Raw genomic sequence first — 20,136 nt, 5'->3', positions numbered from 1 at the left:
GTCAGGAAGTCCAGGAACCAGTTGCAGAAGGAGGTGTTTAGTCCCAGGGTCCTTAGCTTAGTGATGAGCTTTGTGGGCACTATGGTGTTGAACGCTAAGCTGTAGTCAATGAATAGCATTCTCACATAGGTGTTCCTTTTGTCCAGGTGGGAAAGGGCAGTGTGGAGTGTGATTGAGATTGCGTCATCTGTGGATCTGTTGGGGCGGTATGTGAATTGGAGTGGGTCTAGGGTTTCTGGGATGATGGTATTGATGTGAGCCATGACCTGCCTTTCAAAGCCCTTCATGGTTACCGACCTGAGTGTTACGGGGCTGTAGTCATTTAGGCAGGTTACCTTCGCATTCTTGGGCACATAGACTATGGTGGCCTGCTTGAAACATGTAGTTATTACAGACTCGGTCAGGGAGAGGTTGAAAATGTCAGTGAAGACACTTGCCAGTTGGTCCATGCATGCTCTGAGTACACGCCCTGGTAATCCGTCTGGCCCCGCAGCCTTGTGAATGTTGTCCGGAACAGCTGGTGCTCTCATGCATGGTTCAGTGTTGCTTGCCTCGAAGTGAGCATAAAAGGCATTTAGCTCATCTGGTAGGCTCGCGTCACTGGGCAGCTCGCGGCTGGGTTTCCCTTTTTGTAGTCCGTAATAGTTTGCAAGCCCTGCCACATCCGATGAGCGTCAGAGCTGGTGTAGTAGGATTCAATCTTAGTCCTGTATTGACAACTTTGCCTGTTTGATGGTTCATCTGAGGGCATAGCTCAATTTCTTTTAAGCATCCGGATTAGTGTCCCGCTCCTTGAAAGCGGCAGATCTAGCCTTTAGCTTGGTGCGGATGTTGCATGTAATCCATGGCTTCTGGTTGGGATATGTACGTACGGTCACTGTGGGGACGACGTCGTCGATGCACTTATTAATGAAGCCGGTGACTGAGGTGGTATACTCCTCAATGCCAAGGCTTTTGAAACCACACCCACAAATTGTGGAAAACAAACTTTCTTTCTTATTGACCCCCATTGTAAAAGAGCCAACTCTTTTACAATGGTTTTTAGTTATACAGAAATAACAAAACATGCCGAAAAGCTGCTGTGTTGTTCAATGTACATGGTCTTGGCTAGCTTAATGTTCTGGTCAGTAGCTAGCTAACACTTACTCACGTGGCTGCTAGCTCCATCATGAAAAGGGGTATGAGGGAAGCCCTACAATATTACGTTTTTCTAAGTAGTGAGAATGCTCGGGAGCAGGCAATGTTGAAAAGTAATCTTTAGACATGTTGTATTTGACTTAAATGTAGTTTTGTAATTTACTAAAACAAGCAGACTTGAAAATGTCATTTGAAAAAGGTCAAGTATTTGCTGTGAGCCAATGGAGTAACCTAGGTAACCACAGTTTACTTTCCCCACAGGCAGGCGGGGCCGCGACCTTCTTTCTAATTTGGACTGGGACTCTATCAGCATGGTAGAATTCAATGGCTATAGTTCATTCTTACATTTTCTATGTTTGAGCTGCTTTTGAAAGCAAAAGTCGAATTGAAAACATTATTGCTATTGTTAAATTAGAATTTCATAATGGCAAGCTAGGACTGATGTTTGGTTAGCTAAACTAGTAAGTCTGTTTGGTTACCAAGGCAACTACTGTAGCTTTATAGTAGACTTACTTGCTAGCTACACTATATATACAAAAGTATGTGAACACCCCTTCAAATTGGTGGATTCCGCTATTTCAGCCACACCTGTTGTTGACAGGTGTATAAAATCCAGCGCACTGCCATGCAATCTCCATAGACAAACATTGGCAGTAGTATGGCTTTACTGAAGAGCTCAGTGACTTTCAACGTGGCACCATCGCCACCTTTCCAACAAGTCAGTTTGTCATATTTCTGCCCTGCTAGAGCTGCCCCGGTCAACTGAAAGTGCTGTTATTGTGAAGTGGAAACGTCTAGCAGCAACAACGGCTCAGCTGCGAAGTGGTAGGCCACACAAGCTCACAGAACGGGACCGCCGAGTCCTGAAGCGTGTAGCGTGTAAAAAACACTCACTACCGAGTTCTGTCTCTGGAAGCAACGTCAGCACAAGAACTGTTCGTTGGGAGCTTCATGAAATGGGTTTCCATGGCCGAGCAGCTGCACACAAGCCTAAGATCACCATGCGCAATGCCAAGCGTCGGCTGGAGTGGTGTAAAGTTCGCCGCCATTGGACTCTGGAGCAGTGGAAACGCATTCTCTGGAGTGATGAATCACGCTTCACCATCTGGCAGCCAGACGGATTAATCTGGGTTTGGCGGATGCGAGGAGAACGCTACCTGCCCGAATGCATAGTGCCGTAAAGTTTGGTGGAGGAGGAATAATGGTCTGGGGCTGTTTTTCAGGGTTCGGGCTAGGTCCCTTAGTTCCAGTGAAGGGAAATCTTAACGCTACAGCATACAAGGACATTCTTGACAATTCTGTGCTTCTAACTTTGTGGCAACAATTTGGAGAAGGCCCTTTCCTATTTCAGCATGACAATGCCCTTGTGCACAAAGTGAGGTCCATACAGAAATGGTTTGTCGAGATCGGTGTGAACTTGACTGGCCTGCACAGAGCCCTGACTTCAACCCCATCGAACACCTTTAGGATGAATTGGATCGCCGACTGCGAGCCAAGCCTAATCGCCCAACATCAGTGCCCGACCTCACTAATGCTCTTGTGGCTGAATGGGAGTCCCAGCAGTCCCAGCAGCAATGTTCCAACATCTAGTGGAAAGCCTTCCCAGAAGAGTGGAGGCTGTTATAGCAGCAAAGGGGGGACCAACTCCATATTAATGCACATGATTTTGGAATGAGATGTTTGACGAGCAAGTGTCCACATACCTTTGGTCACGTAGGTCCCATGTAGCTCAGTTGGTAGAGCATAGCGTTTGCAACGCCAGGGTTGTGGGTTCGATTCCCACGGGGGGCCAGTATGAAAAAGTTCGAAAATGTATGTACTCACTAACTGTAACTCGCTCTGGATAAAAGCGTCTGCTAAATGACTTAAATGTAAAAATGTAGTGTACCTCAGTGGATGTTGAACACATTTCTACCGGCAAATGAACATTTCTAGCTGAAAATGTGTTAAATCATAGCCATGGTATAAAAGGGATATGCGTTCTCTGGATAATAATGCAACTCCGTGGAAGGTTAGTTCAACTCCGCTAGCACTTTGTGGAACACACCTTCCACGTCGTTCATTATTTTCCATAGACTGCATAGCCCCTCATTAATTATCCCTTACATAGATGCCAATTAGTAAGTCTTCAAATTCTCAACAAAATCTGCCTAATGTTTACATCTATCTTTCTACAATGTGAAAGGAGTTCAGTAACATATGATGTGCTTTGCATAGCACAGCCTATACCCCAGAAAGTTGTGGACTTTTAACTACATATGGACCACTGTAAATATATTGGCATAGCTGATACTGTATATTCTATTAATCTAAGTTTTTATCTAATGTTTATGTCTATTTATCTAATGTAAAACTATATACATGTAGATATATTTGTCTAATGTTTAGATATAAGCCTATACTTATCATGTCACATGTCCTCTTTTAATCAAACATTTGATAAAATTTCCACTAATAAAAGCATTTATTACTGTTTTGAGATAGCTCTATGATGTTCCAAAAAGGACAAAGAAAGGACACATAATCCCCTTCGTTTAGTCAAAGCTGCTGTGCTGTTGCACTGGTTTTGACCCACAGGTCAACTTGGATGGGCCTTGTAGTTTCAGGACAGTGCACAAAACTAGTGCACTATATAGGTAATGGGGTGCTGCTTGGGACGCAATCAATGTTTCTGTAGTTTTTGTTTTGTTTTTTGAGGGGTGACAAGTTTTACCTGCTGTTTACTGATACAATATGTTTCGAGTTGTGCAGCCTATAATGACCTTGGCTACATGATTGTAATAATAGAAAATAACTAAATAAATGTTTTCTTCCTTACCTTTTTCTCTTGACCCCCATCCACTCTATTAATATAGGCCGAATTGCATCTGATCTCCTCCTTTAGGCCTACCATCACAGCTGTCACAACCAAGTCTGTGTCTGAAATGGCAACCTATTCTGTATGCACTACTTTTGTCCAGGTCCACTAGTGGCAGGTAGCCTAGCGGTTAGGCGCATTGGCCAGTAACCGAAAGGTCGCTGTTTCGAATCCCTGAGCTGGCAAGGTGGAAAAATATGTTGTTCTGCCCTTGAGGAAGGCAGTTAACCCACAACAACAACTGGTTGCCATCGGTTAAGGCAGATACTTAATTACACACACCTGGTGTCCCAGGTCTAAATCAGTCCCTGTTTAGAATGAAAAAACTGGCTTTGAGTTCCAGAGAGGGAATACAGTGCCATTTTGGACACTATTTCCTTTGTGTGAAAATGCAAAACAAACTTTGAGCAAATATTTGATCCTCACATGGTTGCAGTGTAATGTCAATCTACAGGTAACTGCCAAAATAATGGAAACTCTTGAGTAAATAAGGGATACAAAGTATATTGAAAGTAGGTGCTTTCACACAGGTGTGGTTCCTGAGTTAATTAAGCAATTAACATCCCATCACGCTTAAGGTCATGTATAGAAATGCTGGGCAGGCCATTACTTTGGCTACCATGGCTATGCCCCATAGGATGACAATGCCTCCATCCACAGGGTAGGACTGGTCACTGAATGGTTTGATGAGCATGAAAACTATGTAAACCATATGCTCAGTCACCAGATCTCAACCCAATTGAACACTTACGGGAGATTCTGGAGTGGCGCCTGAGACAACGTTTTCCACCATCATCAACAAAACATCAAATTATTAAATTTCTTGTGAAAGAATGGTGTTGCATCCCTCCGATAGAGTTTCCAGACACTTGCAGAATCTATGCCAAGGTGCATTGAAGATGTTCTGGCTGGTGGTGGCCCAACGCCCTATTAAGACATTTTATGTTGGTGTTTCCTTTATTTTGGCAATTACCTGTACTATGACTATGCTCGCAGGAAAACTGAAAATATATTCCAAACATCAGAGTAGTAAAAGTGTAGACACACAAAACTGTTAATCACAATATTTATTGTCACTTAGACAATACAAAAATGATCACAGTAATAAATGTTAATTAGAATGGAAGCACATTCATTGTGTTCTAGCCATGCCGTGACATTAGTTATTTGGTAGTTCTCTTTAAAGGGATAGTTCACCCAAATTACAAAATACATATTGGTTTCCATGGCACTTAGCCTGTATGCAGTCTAAGGACAAGGTGAGAGGCGAAAAATGCAGGGATATTGACTTGCATTTGGAGACCTGTTAATCCAAACTAAAGCATGGATTGTTGTCTTACCTTGTCCATAGACTGCTTACAGGGTAAGGAAACCAATATGTCATTTTGTAATTTGGGTGACTATCCCTTTAAGTCCCAATGTGTGATTTATACCTATGTATTTAAATGGTAGTTACATAGGCAGTTGTAGTGTAATTACAGTGTAAGAAATTATGTGAATCTGGTGAGGTGAATAAACCAGTGAAAGCATAACAAAATTACATCTAGTGATTTTGTAAGAGAATAATCAACATTTCTACATCACCTAAAGAAATCTACAACAACGGGTGCAAGCTGTATTTAGACCTGGGTTCAAATATGACTTTTCTTTCAAATACTTTATCTCTGCTCGATTGAGCTTGCATGGCGCAATGGAACCAATGGAATATTGTTCAAAGTAAAAAACTCTGCCCATTTGGCACTCCAGGCAGGCTCAATCAAACGCTCAAAGATTTCAAATATTAATTGAACCCAGGTTTGGCTGTGTCTCCTCATACCATCTATGTTTGCTCAGCCATGAAGTTTGTATTGCTGTAGCATGGTTCATCGGTCTCACAGTCACTTGTGGTTTTGCCGGACCATTGATCAAAAGCCTCCAAGAAGTAACAAACACCAGGAATATCCGGCGGGAAGTTTGGCGGAAGATCCTGTCTGGTCCGGGGAATGAAGACGAACTCTGGACAATCTTTCAGCAATCTGGAAACCCAAAAGGACAAATGAACCATCATGAATGTAAATACAATGTTTTAATATGTACTGCAGATAGAAATGGGGGCTACGGGGCTCTCTATTCAATCAACATTGGGATCCTGTTTCCTGTGCAAGACCACATAAACAATTTATCTTGTACTGTGAGAATGTGTGTATGAATTTATTGTATAACACAGTTGCTGTCTGAAACCAAAAAGCAACTCAACTGGATAGGAAGTTAAACACGTTCTCTTGAAACACACAAACAATGTTGTTTTGCCTTCCTTACAAAAATTATACAGTAACATAATCAACCAGTTACACTGTAATTACACTAGTAATAACAATGTATTAACATCTTGTTACAGCTTATTTTAGTAACTGCATTATAATAATATAGAGCAATGCAGTTAATATGTAACAATGTTGTTAATTACAGTGTTATTAAACAGGTGCAAGAAGGACTTTATGGGAAGTGCTACCAAATACCCAGGTAATGTTTTGGCCACACTTTTCAGAGGCCCTATACCAGGGCTGTTTTATTACAGTCCGAGAGAACAACCATAGCCCTTCTGGTTTTCATTTTTCCTTCCAATCAGAGACGGATTCAGACTTGGGAAACCAGGTGGGTGAACTTTCTGGCCAATCAAGTATTTTGTGAAACTGTTTTCAACTGTGCCCCTAAATAGAGACCACACTGAACATCCAATAATGTTTGTAGTAAAGACCTTGGCTTTATTGACTATGACAAATGTTGGGTAGCCAAATTATGGTTCTAATTCCACGACCAACAATGGACGTAGCGTAAGAACGAAGAGTAAATAGTACAGATCCAGGCAAGACCTGTAGACACCATAGGGTTTAATGGTCTATCTTCTGATGAATGACAGTGCATCTTTCATTATCACAGTCAGTCAGGTAGCTTGTCATTTGAAGAACATCACACAAAACATAATTTACTGTGTGACTTTTGTGATATACAGTGTGATCCAAATGAATGAGACATTAAAATAAGACATTATAAATACATACAGTGGGGGAAAAAAGTATTTAGTCAGCCACCAATTGTGCAAGTTCTCCCACTTAAAAAGATGAGAGAGGCCTGTAATTTTCATCATAGGTACACGTCAACTATGACAGACAAAATGAGAAAAAAATTCCAGAAAATCACATTGTAGGATTTCTAATGAATTTATTTGCAAATTATGGTGGAAAATAAGTATTTGGTCAATAACAAAAGTTTCTCAATACTTTGTTATATACCCTTTGTTGGCAATGACACAGGTCAAACGTTTTCTGTAAGTCTTCACAAGGTTTTCACACACTGTTGCTGGTATTTTGGCCCATTCCTCCATGCAGATCTCCTCTAGAGCAGTGATGTTTTGGGGCTGTCGCTGGGCAACACGGACTTTCAACTCCCTCCAAAGATTTTCTATGGGGTTGAGATCTGGAGACTGGCTAGGCCACTCCAGGACCTTGAAATGCTTCTTTCGAAGCCACTCCTTCGTTGCCCGGGCGGTGTGTTTGGGATCATTGTCATGCTGAAAGACCCAGCCACGTTTCATCTTCAATGCCCTTGCTGATGGAAGGAGGTTTTCACTCAAAATCTCACGATACATGGCCTCATTCATTCTTTCCTTTACACGGATCAGTCGTCCTGGTCCCTTTGCAGAAAAACAGCCCCAAAGCATGATGTTTCCACCCCCATGCTTCACAGTAGGTATGGTGTTCTTTGGTTGCAACTCAGCATTCTTTGTCCTCCAAACACGACGAGTTGAGTTTTTACCAAAAAGTTCTATTTTGGTTTCATCTGACCATATGACATTCTCCCAATCCTCTTCTGGATCATCCAAATGCACTCTAGCAAACTTCAGACGGGCCTGGACATGTCCTGGCTTAAGCAGGGGGACACGTCTGGCACTGCAGGATTTGAGTCCCTGGCGGCGTAGTGTGTTACTGATGGTAGGCTTTGTTACTTTGGTCCCAGCTCTCTGCAGGTCATTCACTAGGTCCCCCCGTGTGGTTCTGGGATTTTTGCTCACCGTTCTTGTGATCATTTTGACCCCACGGGGTGAGATCTTGCGTGGAGCCCCAGATCGAGGGAGATTATCAGTGGTCTTGTATGTCTTCCATTTCCTAATAATTGCTCCCACAGTTGATTTCTTCAAACCAAGCTGCTTACCTATTGCAGATTCAGTCTTCCCAGCCTGGTGCAGGTCTACAATTTTGTTTCTGGTGTCCTTTGACAGCTCTTTGGTCTTGGCCATAGTGGAGTTTGGAGTGTGACTGTTTGAGGTTGTGGACAGGTGTCTTTCATACTGATAACAAGTTCAAACAGGTGCCATTAATACAGGTAATGAGTGGAGGACAGAGGATCCTCTTAAAGAAGAAGTTACAGGTCTGTGAGAGCCAGAAATCTTGCTTGTTTGTAGGTGACCAAATACTTATTTTCCACCATAATTTGCAAATAAATGTATTACAAATCCTACAATGTGATTTTCTAGATTTTTTTTCCTCAATTTGTCTGTCATAGTTGACGTGTACCTATGATGAAAATTACAGGCCTCTCTCATCTTTTTAAGTGGGAGAACTTACACAATTGGTGGCTGACTAAATATTTTTTTCCCCCACTGTACATGCTAATGACAAGACCAACGATGCATTATAACCACATCATAATGATACATGTGATCATCAATGTGTAAACACAAGACTCTTCAAAACAGAATATATTTTAGCTAGTGGCTGAGCTTAGGGAGATCTGGCAGTGAAATTGACTATAAAATATTTTCGAAGTGCAGAAGTGTTAAGTCACCTGTGGGTTGTGGGGCTAACGTTGATTCTTCTAGGTACGCTACAGGACTCAAACTTATTTGCCAATGTGACGTTGTTGCCAAACAGACAGTAGCGCGGCATCATCACGCCAACTACACCGGCCAGAACTGAGCCAGTGTGCAGGCCAATTCGCATCTGTAAATAAAAAAAGATAATTTGTATTGAGGGGAAAATACCACATTAAATCAAAGCTTCATTGATTATATATAGTTTTCCTTTGAAGCTATAAGGTGAAATCAACTAAAATCCAATATAAATCTTTGTATATTCGAAAAGTAAAGTTCACCAAGGTGACTTCAAGGAACAACAAATTGTGATTGTGGCTTTAAGGTTGTCATTGCAACTCCTATATTTTTGGGAAATCACATTTTGACTGTAGTAAATATAATTTAAATGTAATTTGTGATAATAATTCAAGAACATTTCCCTTGCTATCGGCTATGATATAATCTTCTGATTTTATCCACATGTTCTACTTCCGAATGGATTATTTTGCTAAATTATTATTTTGATTTATTAATTGAATTTATATGGCAATTTTCCAGATGCTCAAAGCACTTTCATAGTAGGGGGGAAACTCACCTCATCAATGTGTGGCACCCACTTTGGTCATGCAAGGCAACCATTTGTGCCGGAAGGCTCAGCACACATCAGAAAGCATGGTGTAGAGGTGAGGAGTGATATATGCCAATTAGGAATGACAGGGATGATTAGGTGGCTATGATGGAAATGGGGCCATCCCTACTCTTACGGTAAGTGCCATGACATTTTAATGACCACAGAGTCACCACAGAGTCAAGATATCCGTTTAATGTCCAATCTGAAGGAGGAGGGCAGTCCCATGAGAGACAGCAGAGAGCGTTGGATTCTAACCCATGCTCGCAGCGCTACATAGTAGCAGTAGAAAAGCCTGAAAATCAGTGTTGTGTACGAAACTCTCTTGTCCAGGCAACTTCCTGTGCTACTCAGTCCCATTCTGAAAATGACTTTCCATTGATGGTTTCACATTGTGAAGAAGGTAAGCCGTAACACTCACCTTGATTGGCTCGCCAGTGGGCGTCCTGACCTCATCGGACAGCTCCATCATCTTCAGCGCCATGAGGGCAATCTGCACTGCGTGAGTGTCGCTCTCCTTGTGCAAGCCACCGGCCACACAGTACGCGTCACCGATAGTCTCCACCTAGATACAGTAGAATAGAATAGTTTAATATCCCATAGGCAAAGTACATGGCATACAGTTAACTTCATCACAAGCATTTCGCTACACCCGCAATAACATCTGCTAAATATGTGTATATGACCAATACAATTTGATTTGATCACAAAACTTGTATAATATCAGATAGCATAGATCAGAGAGAGAGAGGGAACCATGAAACGTAATTTTTTTAAATGACGTGCCCCTTTGGTCTACCCTCTGTTCTTAATTTATACATTGACTGTACAGAGAGAGAATAATAGTTGTATGGTGTATGCATACAATAATTACAATATTGTTCATCTGAAAGAGAGCGACTCTCCATTTGGGCTGATCTGTGACACACTAGCAGCTCCCCGGTTAAGAGCGGAATGATGCAACCTCAGAGTTACACAGAAGGAATTTTATTTACACACACAGGCGGAGATGTACATGGGGATGAAGAATGGTAATGGTTCTGAAACAGGAGAAACATAGGTAATGAATCCACTGTACACAATACAATAAGGGTTCCCATTAATTATTGTTTATTGTGATAGCCTATATTAAATAGACCACCAGCTTTTATAATTTATTTGAGTATTTTATTATTTTGTTAAACTTGACGGACCAAGGACAATGTTGTTGTTTTGAAGCTCATTTCCTGCAATTCTACGTAGTTTAACAAAACTCATTACATCTTGTAGGTAGGCTATTTAATGATAATAATAATAATAATAATAATAATAATAATAATAATAATAATAATAATAATAATAATAATAATAATGGATATGGAACTCTAGACCCAATTTCCCAAAATGCTATTCCGCTACCAAATATGTTTTATTATGATAATTTACACGACTATTGATTTGATTTAGATTTGATTTAGTACTTTATGTTGAAGGATTGATTGTCTAGCCCTCTTAATTCCTTAATTTGTGCGTTAGACCATTCCAATTCATATACTCATAATGAGAAGCACAAGTAATGGAAAACACCTCAAATAAAGGGAGCAAAAACTACTGTACCTATTTTAATTTGTCACACAGTCTTCCCCCACGGGTAGAGATGTTGACACATTCGAACACAAACACATTTAAAAAATCAACAGGGCCAATTTAATCAGTGTGAATTAGCATCAAAATAGTTATTCTGGGAGCACTCGACAGTTGTGTGGTGGTGGTGAACAACGTGAGGTAAAAGTCGATGTCCCAAATGGCACTCTATTATAGTGAATTCTAGTGCACTATAAAGGGAATAGAGTGCCATTTGGAAAGCAGACAAAATCTATTTTTGGACCGGGAATGGAAACAGAGGTCCTGAAGGAACCTCTGACTTCCCAGTACTTTACGAAAGATCCGTCAGACATGCTGCTCTCCTCTGTTATACTTCAGTGACACACTGATTACATTAGCCAAACTCCCCGCAGATTACAGGACAGTTGGCTGAGAGCAGGCAAGTTTGGCCATGAGACAAGTACAGTCTGTTCTTTAAGAAATATTAAACCCAGATAAAATGGTGGAATTGTGTCATTTTTGTCCAAGACTTGTGGAATCTATGAGAGAACGCAACGAAAATAACTTTTCTACCATGAACTTAAAGTACTTTTGTGCCTAAATCACATGACAGTCTGGTCCTGACAAGGTCAAAAACAACCATGCTCTTTCCCCTTTTTGGAGCCTGTGCATCTGTTTTATATAGCAGACTCTTATTTTGGAGTAGACCTTTTAATTATTGATGGACTGTTAAGAATACACAACTATTATTCTCTCTAAATTGCTTTGGTCAAGACATAACTGTTAAGTATTGTCTATATTAATACATTGATGAATTATTGCTAAATTATGCAAAAGCATGAAGTAGACAAGCCTCCACTCTCAAATTATTCATATCAGTAAAAACACATTCTTATAAAACGCTATTGAAGAGCAACATAAGTCATATCTTACCTTAATACCTCCATGGCTAATTTAATTAAAATGAAGCCATATTCATGATGGGATCAACATAATATGGGAATGCCAGCATGGGTTTGCAGTCAACAACATAAATTGTTGTTCTAAAAATAATCTGTTGATATTAACATACAATTATATAGAGGGCCTTATCTATTCAATCCAAACCGGTAACAAGGGAATGAGACTAAAGCAACATTTTGGGCACATTTGGAGTCCATTTTCTCAATAATGCTAATTTTAGTTGTATAAAAAACCTCATCTTGCTTTCTTATACTGTAAGGCACTTTTTGCTGTTCCATTTCAACTGCTGTTTAACTGCTGTTTTACTGAGAAATTATATTATAACCTGGTACTTTCTGGTACTTAATTGCATGGAATTTCACACAATTGATAACTACATAGTACCAAATGGTGCGCAGTGTTTCAAATAATTAAATATATCCCCATAAACAAATGTATTCTGTGGTTATTATTATGAATTTAGTTTCACCTTTATCATTCCAAGTAATTACTAGGCACTTTGTAAATTAAAGCATAACCACTAAACAATGTTTAGTTGTATCCGGTAAATCCGGTTTTGATTGAGAAGTTCCCTGAGTTTCCTTGGGCCTTGCTGTAACACACACCTTGTATACATCCAGCTCCCCGCAGTGGTGGTCAAAGCGTGTGTACAGCTCGTTGAGCATGGTGACCACCTGCATAGGCGTGCAGCGTGAGCAAACGGCTGTGAAGCCCACGATGTCCGAGAAGAGCATGGTGACATGCTCAAACTCCCTGGCATCCACCGTGTGGCCTTGCCAAAGTTCCTGGGCCACCGTCCCCGGGAAAATGGTGAAAAGCAGATCCACCGTCCTCTTCTTCTCTTCCTCCAGGGCGAGGTGAGCGTGCTCCAGAGCCGCCTTGGCCTTGCCTAGGCGCTTCTTCAGGCCGTCCTGGGCCTTGGCCTGCTCGCCCACCAGGACCACGTCGCGCAGGGCGTTGTGGATGGGGATGTCAGACAGGTAGAGGCCGCGGCCAGTCAGCTCCTCCAGCTTGTCTACGCATGGCGAGCCCAGGAAGAGGATGGCATTGGACTCTGAGATGTAGATCATCTGGCCTTTCAGGTCCATGAGCTAGAAGAGAGGGAACAAGACATGAGATAAATGTCTTTGTCCGGGTTCTCCATGCTAAATGGTACATACACAGTCAGGTCCATTGGGCGGCAGGTAGCTTAGTGGTTAAGAGCGTAGTGCCAGTAACCGAAAGGTCGCTGGTTCTAATCCCTGAGCCAACTAAGTGAAAAATCTGTCTGTTCCCTTGAGCAAGGCACTTAACCCTAGTTGCTCTGGATAAGAGCGTTTGCTAAATGACTAAAATGTAAATGTATTATTGGCACACTTGACAAAGATTAGCAAAAAATACAAATACTGAGCTATATTGTATTCTGAAAGAGATTTTGTTTAACAAGTCACCCTCCCCTTCTGAGCATAACGGCATGGAGCCTTAATCTAAAATGTTTAATGAGATTGGAGAACACATTGGGAGGGATCTTAGACCATTCCTCCACACAGAATCTTTCCAGATCCTTGATATCCTACATCTGCTCTTATGGACTGCCCTCTTCAATTCAAACCACAGGTTTTCAATGGGGTCCAAGTATGGAGACTGAGATGGCCATTGCAAAATGTTGATTTTTTGGTCAGTTAACCATTTCTTTGTGGATTTTAGTGTGCTAGGGGTTATTGTCTTGCTGGAAGATCCACTTGCGGCCAAGTTTCAGCCTCCTGGGAGAGGCAACCAGGTTTTTGGCTAAAATGTCCTGGTACTTGGTAAAGTTCATGATGTCGTTGACCTTAACAAGGGCCCCAGGACCAGTGGACGAAAAATAGCCCCATAACATCAAGTTTGACTTGGCCTCAAGTGGATCTTCCAGCAAGACAATAACCCCTAGCACACATTAAAATCCACAAAGAAATGGTTAACTGACCACAAAATCAACATTTTGCAATGGCCATCTCAGTCTTTTGCAATGGCCATCTCAGGACATTAACCCCATTGGAAACCTGTGGCTTGAATTGAAGAGGGCAGTCCATAAGCGCAGACGAAGGATATCAAGGGTCTGGAAATATTCTGTATGGAGGAATGGTCTGAGGTCCCTCCCAATGTGTTCAATCTCATAAAACATTTAAGAAAAAGGCTCAGTAGCCGTTATCCTCGCAAGGGGAGGGTGGCGGAGTATGGGAAACAGTGTTGCCACTAATTTGGATCCCTATCTTTTTTAGATTTGTTTTAATTACTTGTTAAACAAAATGTATTTCTCTGAGCAATTGTATTAGTATAAAATAATATAATTTTCACAAAAACAATTCATACTCAGTATTATTTCTCTCAAATGTTGTGCACAAATTTGTTTACATCCCTGTTAGTGAGCATTTCTCCTTTGCCAACATAATCCATCCACTTGACAGGTGTGCTGGGGACAATAAAAGGCCACTCTAAAATGTGCAGTTTTGTCACACAACACATTGCCACAGATGTCTCAAGTTTTGAGCGAGCGTGCAATTGGCATGCTGACTGCAGGAATGTACACCAGAACTGTTGCCAGAGAATTGAATGTTCATTTTTCTACCATAAGCCACCACCAACGTCGTTTTAGAGAATTTGGCAGTACGTCCAACTGGCCTCACAACCACAGACCTCGTGTAATCACACCAGCCCAGGACCTCCACAACCGGCTTCTTCACCTGCGTGATTGTCTGATGAAACTATGGGTTTGCACAACCGAAGAATTTCTGCACAAACTGTCAGAAACCGTTTCAGGGAAGCTCATTTGCGTGCTCGTCATCCTCACCAGGGTCTTGACCTGACTGCAGTTTGGCATCGTAACCGACTTCAGTGGGCAAATGCTCACCTTCGATGGCCACTGGCACGCTGGAGAAGTGTGCTCTTTCTGGATTAATCCCGGTTTCAACTGTACTGGGGCAGATGGCAGACACGTGGGCAAGAGGTTTGCTGATGTCAACGTTGTGAACAGAGTGCCCCATGGTGGTGGTGGGGTTATGGTATGGGCAGGCATAAGCTACAGACAATGAACACAATTGCATTTTATCGATGGCTCTTTGAATGCACAGAGATACCGTGACGAGATCTTGAGGCCCATTGTCGTGCCATTCATCTGCCGCCATCACCTCATGTTTCAGCATGATAATGCACAGCCCCATGTCGCAAGGATCTGTACACAATTCCTGGAAGCTGAAAATGTCCCAGTTCTTCCATAGCCTGCATACTCAACAGACATGTCATCCAATGAGCATGTTTGGGATGCTCTGGGTTGACGTGTACAACAGCGTGTTCCAGTTCCCGCCAATATCCTTCAGCTTCGCACAGCCATTGAAGAGGAGTGGGACAACATTCCACAGGCCACAATCAACAGCCTAATCAACACTATGCGAAGGAGATGTGTCGCGCTGCATGAGGCAAATGGTCACACCAGATACTGACTGGTTTTCTGATCCATGCCCCTACCTTTTTTTTAAGGTATCTGTGACCGACAGATGCATATCTATATTCCTAGACATGTGAAATCCATAGATTAGGGCCTAATGAATTGATTTCAATTGACTGATTTTCTTATATGAACTCTAACTCAGTAAACTCTTTGAAATTGTTGCATGTTGCGTTTACATTTTTGTTCAGTGTATTTACATTATGCAATTTTGCTCATCTTTGTCAAGGGTGCCAATAATTTTTTGACCTGACTGTAAGTATTGTCTTTAGTTGTTTGGACTCTGGACACTACTACAAGGTACACAAAGCAAACAGATCTGATTAAATCATCTGACATTGAATGGCATATAATTGCCCAAATTACTTATCAAGGGTGACTTTGCCGAAAGCTTTATAGCTAATGTAGCGCTAAGTGAACTAAATTCTCCAATTGAAGTGCTTTTGGGGAAACACCCCGTGAAGAGTTAACTTTGTACATGTTCTGTCCTGACCTGAGTTTCTTTTTACTGCTCTCAATAGTTGACCATAAATAGAGGTTTTTACACGATTATATCAGCATCCTCGTGAGAGACTTTGATGGGTGAACTGATTTGACATTTTGCCTCCAATTCAATCTGGTCTCAGATTATACACGCCATTTAATATGATATGTTACGTTTCGTATGGTATGTATTCATTTGTCAATTTCCATCACCCACTTCGTATGATATGTTAAGAATTACAATTCGTATTATATGTTACGAATTTGAAAATTTTCAATATGTTATGAATTTGAAAAACGTACTAAATGTTACGAATTTGCTAAACGTATGATATGTTACGAATTCTAGCCAGGTGCCTAATATTTGCTAGTTGGCTAATATTAACTAGGCTAGGGGTTAGGGTTAGGGTTAGGGGTTAAGGCTAGTGTTCAGTTTAGTAGTTAGGTGAAAGGGTTAAGGTTTGGGTTAGGGGAAGGGTTAGCTAAAAGGATTATGGTTAGCGAAATGGTTAGCTAAAAGGGTTAAGGTTAGGGTTAGGGGAAGGGTTAGCTAACATGCTAAGTAGTTGCAAAGTAGCTAAAAGTTCTAACTAGAAAAGTTGCTAATTAGCTAAAGTTGTCCGTGATGAGATTTGAACTCGCAACCATCTGTCTTATGTAACCATACCAAACGTAACATGTCATACTAATTTACTTGTCCCGGATTTACTTTTACTATGTTACGTCTAGTCTATGAGACCAGGCTGTCCAATTCCATCCTGGGCTTATGTTGTTCTCTACCTCAGGGGGAGCATTCTGCTAATTAGCACATACTAATTAACAACACAGCATTTTGCCTTTCTGAAGGGCTACTTTTAACATCAAACCTGCATTTAGACAACCTTCGATACCTTGTTAGTCATTCCTCTCAACTCCAAGGGGTCATATCCAGCAGACCTGAGTTCAAATGGTATTGGAAGTCAAAGACTTTGAGCGTTTGCTTGAGCCCACTCCCTGCGGAGTCAACAGAAAGTGGATGTTTCAAGGGATACAGTATTTTCCACCTAATTTCTGTTTCCACTGGCGTCTTTCTACGGCTGCTACGTTAGGTTTGCTTGAGCCTGCCTGGAGTGCCGAATGGACAGGGTTTGCACTTTTGGGACTATTCCATTTGTTCCATTGAACCAGGCGAGCTCAATGAAGCATCACTCAAGTATTTGAAATACTTAAAATACTAGTTGAACCCAGGTCTGATATCCAGTCGAAATAGGGTCATACCTTCCCTGTGTCATCGGCCATGGAGCCCCCTTGGTGCTTTATCCGAATGATGAACTGTGTGTTCAGCATTGTCAAGATGCCTTGGAAGGTGCACCTAATCTGGGGCGTGATGATGGCAAAGTGCTCCTGGAAGGCAGCGGGCCGCCTCAGGCCGTCCTTCCGGCTAAGCCTCTTCCGGAGGCCGTCCCCGATTTGCAACAGGCCCAGGTCCTGATCCAGAAAAAGGTGGAAGGGGAAGGTGGAGGAGAAGAGTGAGGTGGGCATGGTCCCAACCGACGTGGCCCTCATGGGACTGGGGCTCAGGCTCTTGGCGTCCTTCACCACCACCGAGTAGAGCAGGCTGGGCTGCCGGGGCCCAGCCTGGACCTGCAAGGGGCCTACACACTCCTTGGTGCCTCCTTGAAGGTCCATCTCCATCTCCATGTCCATCAACACCTCCACGGTGGTGTCATAGAGCAGGCGGGCGGCCGCCTTGATGACCCCAGGGAAGAAGAGCTCCGTGGTCTGCCCGGGGTTGAAGTAGTGGACGGTGAGCAGACCCAGATCCTTGTCCAGGCACAGCACCGACGCTGCTTCGTTGTTTACATAATCTGTTCTCCTGTCTGGGTCGGCTTGCGGAGCGGCTGGTGCTGGCGGGTTTGGGGCGCTGCTCTGTTTCAACAAGACATTGAAGCTGTTCAGGAAGTCGCTGAGGGCTCCCCCCACCACCCGCAGAATATGGCCGTCCTCGTCGAAGCACGTTTGGAACAGCTCCTCGCCAAGGGAGACTTTCAAAGCGTCCATGCGAATACCTGGTCGTAAAAGGAGGGCAAAACACTTGTTCAATGTAATAGAATAGAATAACACTATGTAAATACAAAATAAAATACAATACTGTAGATTAGAATAGAAAATAATAGAATATAAAATGTGTATTGTCCACACAAGGTAAAACTATGCATTTTGTTTCACAGAGGCATGAATATAACAGACATTAAACACATCCACAATGGAATAAAAGCAACTCATGTTCAGTGTTGTTTGAATTCGATCAGCTTTACAATACCTGTTTTGAGAGAATAATTCTTCATGATCTCCAGTAAATGCTCTGGTCGATCAAAGGTCCTATCTTGACAGATGTCTGCGTAACACACAGATGGGCTGTGGACAGAAATTATATCAGTATTATATTAGTAAGCACTGCACTCACCACATGAATGAATGGTTCTAGATATGTATTCCTTGAAATCATCATGCATGTTATGAAAAACAGTTTCTAACCAAAGGTTTGCCTATTTTTCCTATTCCTTGTATTCCCTTCAAAGCCATCTTGCTGATTGATCATATACAGGTCGTGATACATGGGGCATCCATGCATTGCATGTAGTCAATAGGTCTTCAATAAGAATAATATTATGCATTCAATTGAACTGAACTGAACATTGTCATTTCTTATAATCATGACATTTGACAATAATTAAATATCAGGGCAGCATAGTTTAAATCATTAATTTCGCCAACATTTATTGGACTTATTTCTTACCATTTCTTGTCTAACGTATGCTGTTTCATCATTTGCAGAAAGGCAGTATGCAGTCTTTGAAACTGTAAACAACAAGTCCAGAAGTTTATTGACAAGATATTTGTATAAGAAAGTTTATAGTTTGGCTCATTGCAATCACATCAACACAACAGCAAACAAATCATTTGTTTCGAGATTATACTGCCAAAACAGACGGTTTTTAGTTCCGATTGGCTGCTGTACATGTTCCACGGTGTAAACTGCTCTCTTCTGAGACGACACTCAACAACAGTGCACGAGTCCATTCTGATGAATGTTTTGAAAAATTACTTTATTGTAGCACAATCTCAATTTACCTCGGGACATGCCAATTTGCGGATGCTCTCCCCTAATGAATGAAGATTGACTCTAGTCTTGCTTGTCTTCCTTTGAGGCAGCACCTCCGATACATTTCCATACACATCCTTGGAAATTGCCAGTACATCCCCGGTATGGTCCCTTGTACATTCCTCAAAGTCTCCGGGTTCCTCCATACGACCGATACCGGAGAACGGGCATTCTCCAGAGATTTTCAGGTCTTTCAATTTTGCGCAAAACATTCTTAGTGCTTATCCTCATCTCTTGGTTACAAGCAAATGTCTACATTTTGGATACGCAACTCATGTCTCAGTTGGAAACTCCATTGCCACATCATGGGATTCGCAAGGGAGCGAGGAGAATTTGATATTTTATTTTATGCGCATCGTGTCTTGTGGACACCTGTCTTTCTCCCTTTCGTATGTTAAAAATGATCCGCACCTATGCCAGCAACCACATACAATATTCATAGTAAATTACATTGGCAAAAGATGAGCGTAATACCATTACCACAAGCCAATGAAAACCGACAGAAGAGTCCACCTGGCCAATCGATGCACGAGTAGGTTGGGCTCTTAAAAAATATATCAGTATGAAATGCCTTGTAGGCTACTCCGCGCGTGCAGGGGACGGTTAAAGAGTTGGATGATGATTTGTGCGCAATACGGTTACGCACGAAGGACTAACTGTGAGTTGTCAGTGGTATTTTTGTTGTGACACACCGAAATACAGGCTTTTAATTCAGGCTTATAATTATTTTAAGAAAGGTATTTATATTGACGGACGGTGTTATGTTTCTTTTGTTTCTACAGGCGTGCGTGCAATCCCATATTCTAGGCCTACTCAAAGGAAATTACATGTTGATGTCAAGGGGGAAAATCGGGTTGGAGATACGTTTAACTTTATGTTCTTCCAGCACATATTTGCAAATCCATGGCTATCCATTTTACAAATTAAGGTAGTCCTATATACTATTTCTTTTACACCGTTTTTATTTTTATTTATTTTTTACAGAATTCCTATTTCCCATAGTAGGCTAAACATCCATCCCAAAAATGCTATAGTAGGCTAGACA

At 41.7% G+C, this 20,136-nt stretch overlaps 1 protein-coding gene across 2 annotated transcripts; it reads right to left on the bottom strand.

Moving 5' to 3' along the window:
* Window positions 1-5,043: 5,043 nt before the first annotated feature.
* Window positions 5,044-19,628, bottom strand: gucy1a1 (guanylate cyclase 1 soluble subunit alpha 1). 2 transcript variants are annotated; one of them, XM_084155398.1, is made up of 8 exons: window positions 19,572-19,628; window positions 18,726-18,787; window positions 18,249-18,343; window positions 17,204-17,994; window positions 12,606-13,091; window positions 9,875-10,018; window positions 8,819-8,973; window positions 5,044-6,009 (listed from the first exon to the last, which is right to left on the bottom strand). In XM_084155398.1, exons 2-8 carry the CDS (start codon window positions 18,755-18,757, stop codon window positions 5,814-5,816), a joined length of 1,899 nt encoding a protein of 632 aa, XP_084011524.1. In that variant the 5' UTR covers window positions 18,758-18,787; window positions 19,572-19,628; the 3' UTR covers window positions 5,044-5,813. The 2 variants fall into 2 exon arrangements, with proteins under 2 accessions (XP_084011524.1, XP_084011523.1); XM_084155397.1 differs by lacking the exon at window positions 19,572-19,628 and adding an exon at window positions 19,061-19,558.
* Between the last annotated feature and the right edge of the window lie 508 nt (window positions 19,629-20,136).

Source organism: Coregonus lavaretus, assembly GCF_964263955.1.
Source record: "Coregonus lavaretus genome assembly, chromosome: 38".
In the NCBI taxonomy this organism is placed as follows: domain Eukaryota; kingdom Metazoa; phylum Chordata; class Actinopteri; order Salmoniformes; family Salmonidae; genus Coregonus; species Coregonus lavaretus.
This window is presented reverse-complemented; position numbering and strand designations above follow the sequence as displayed.

Excerpts from the sequence above, each read along its gene's own strand:
- gucy1a1 (XM_084155397.1), bottom strand. The coding sequence starts at position 19,303 with ATGTTTTGCGCAAAATTGAAAGACCTGAAAATCTCTGGAGAATGCCCG. Across the intron at positions 13,092-17,203 it reads TGGCCGATGACACAGGGAAG|CTCATGGACCTGAAAGGCCA; the intron begins GTATGACCCTAT and ends CCTCTCTTCTAG. Across the intron at positions 8,974-9,874 it reads CCACTGGCGAGCCAATCAAG|ATGCGAATTGGCCTGCACAC; the intron begins GTGAGTGTTACG and ends TTTTATTTACAG.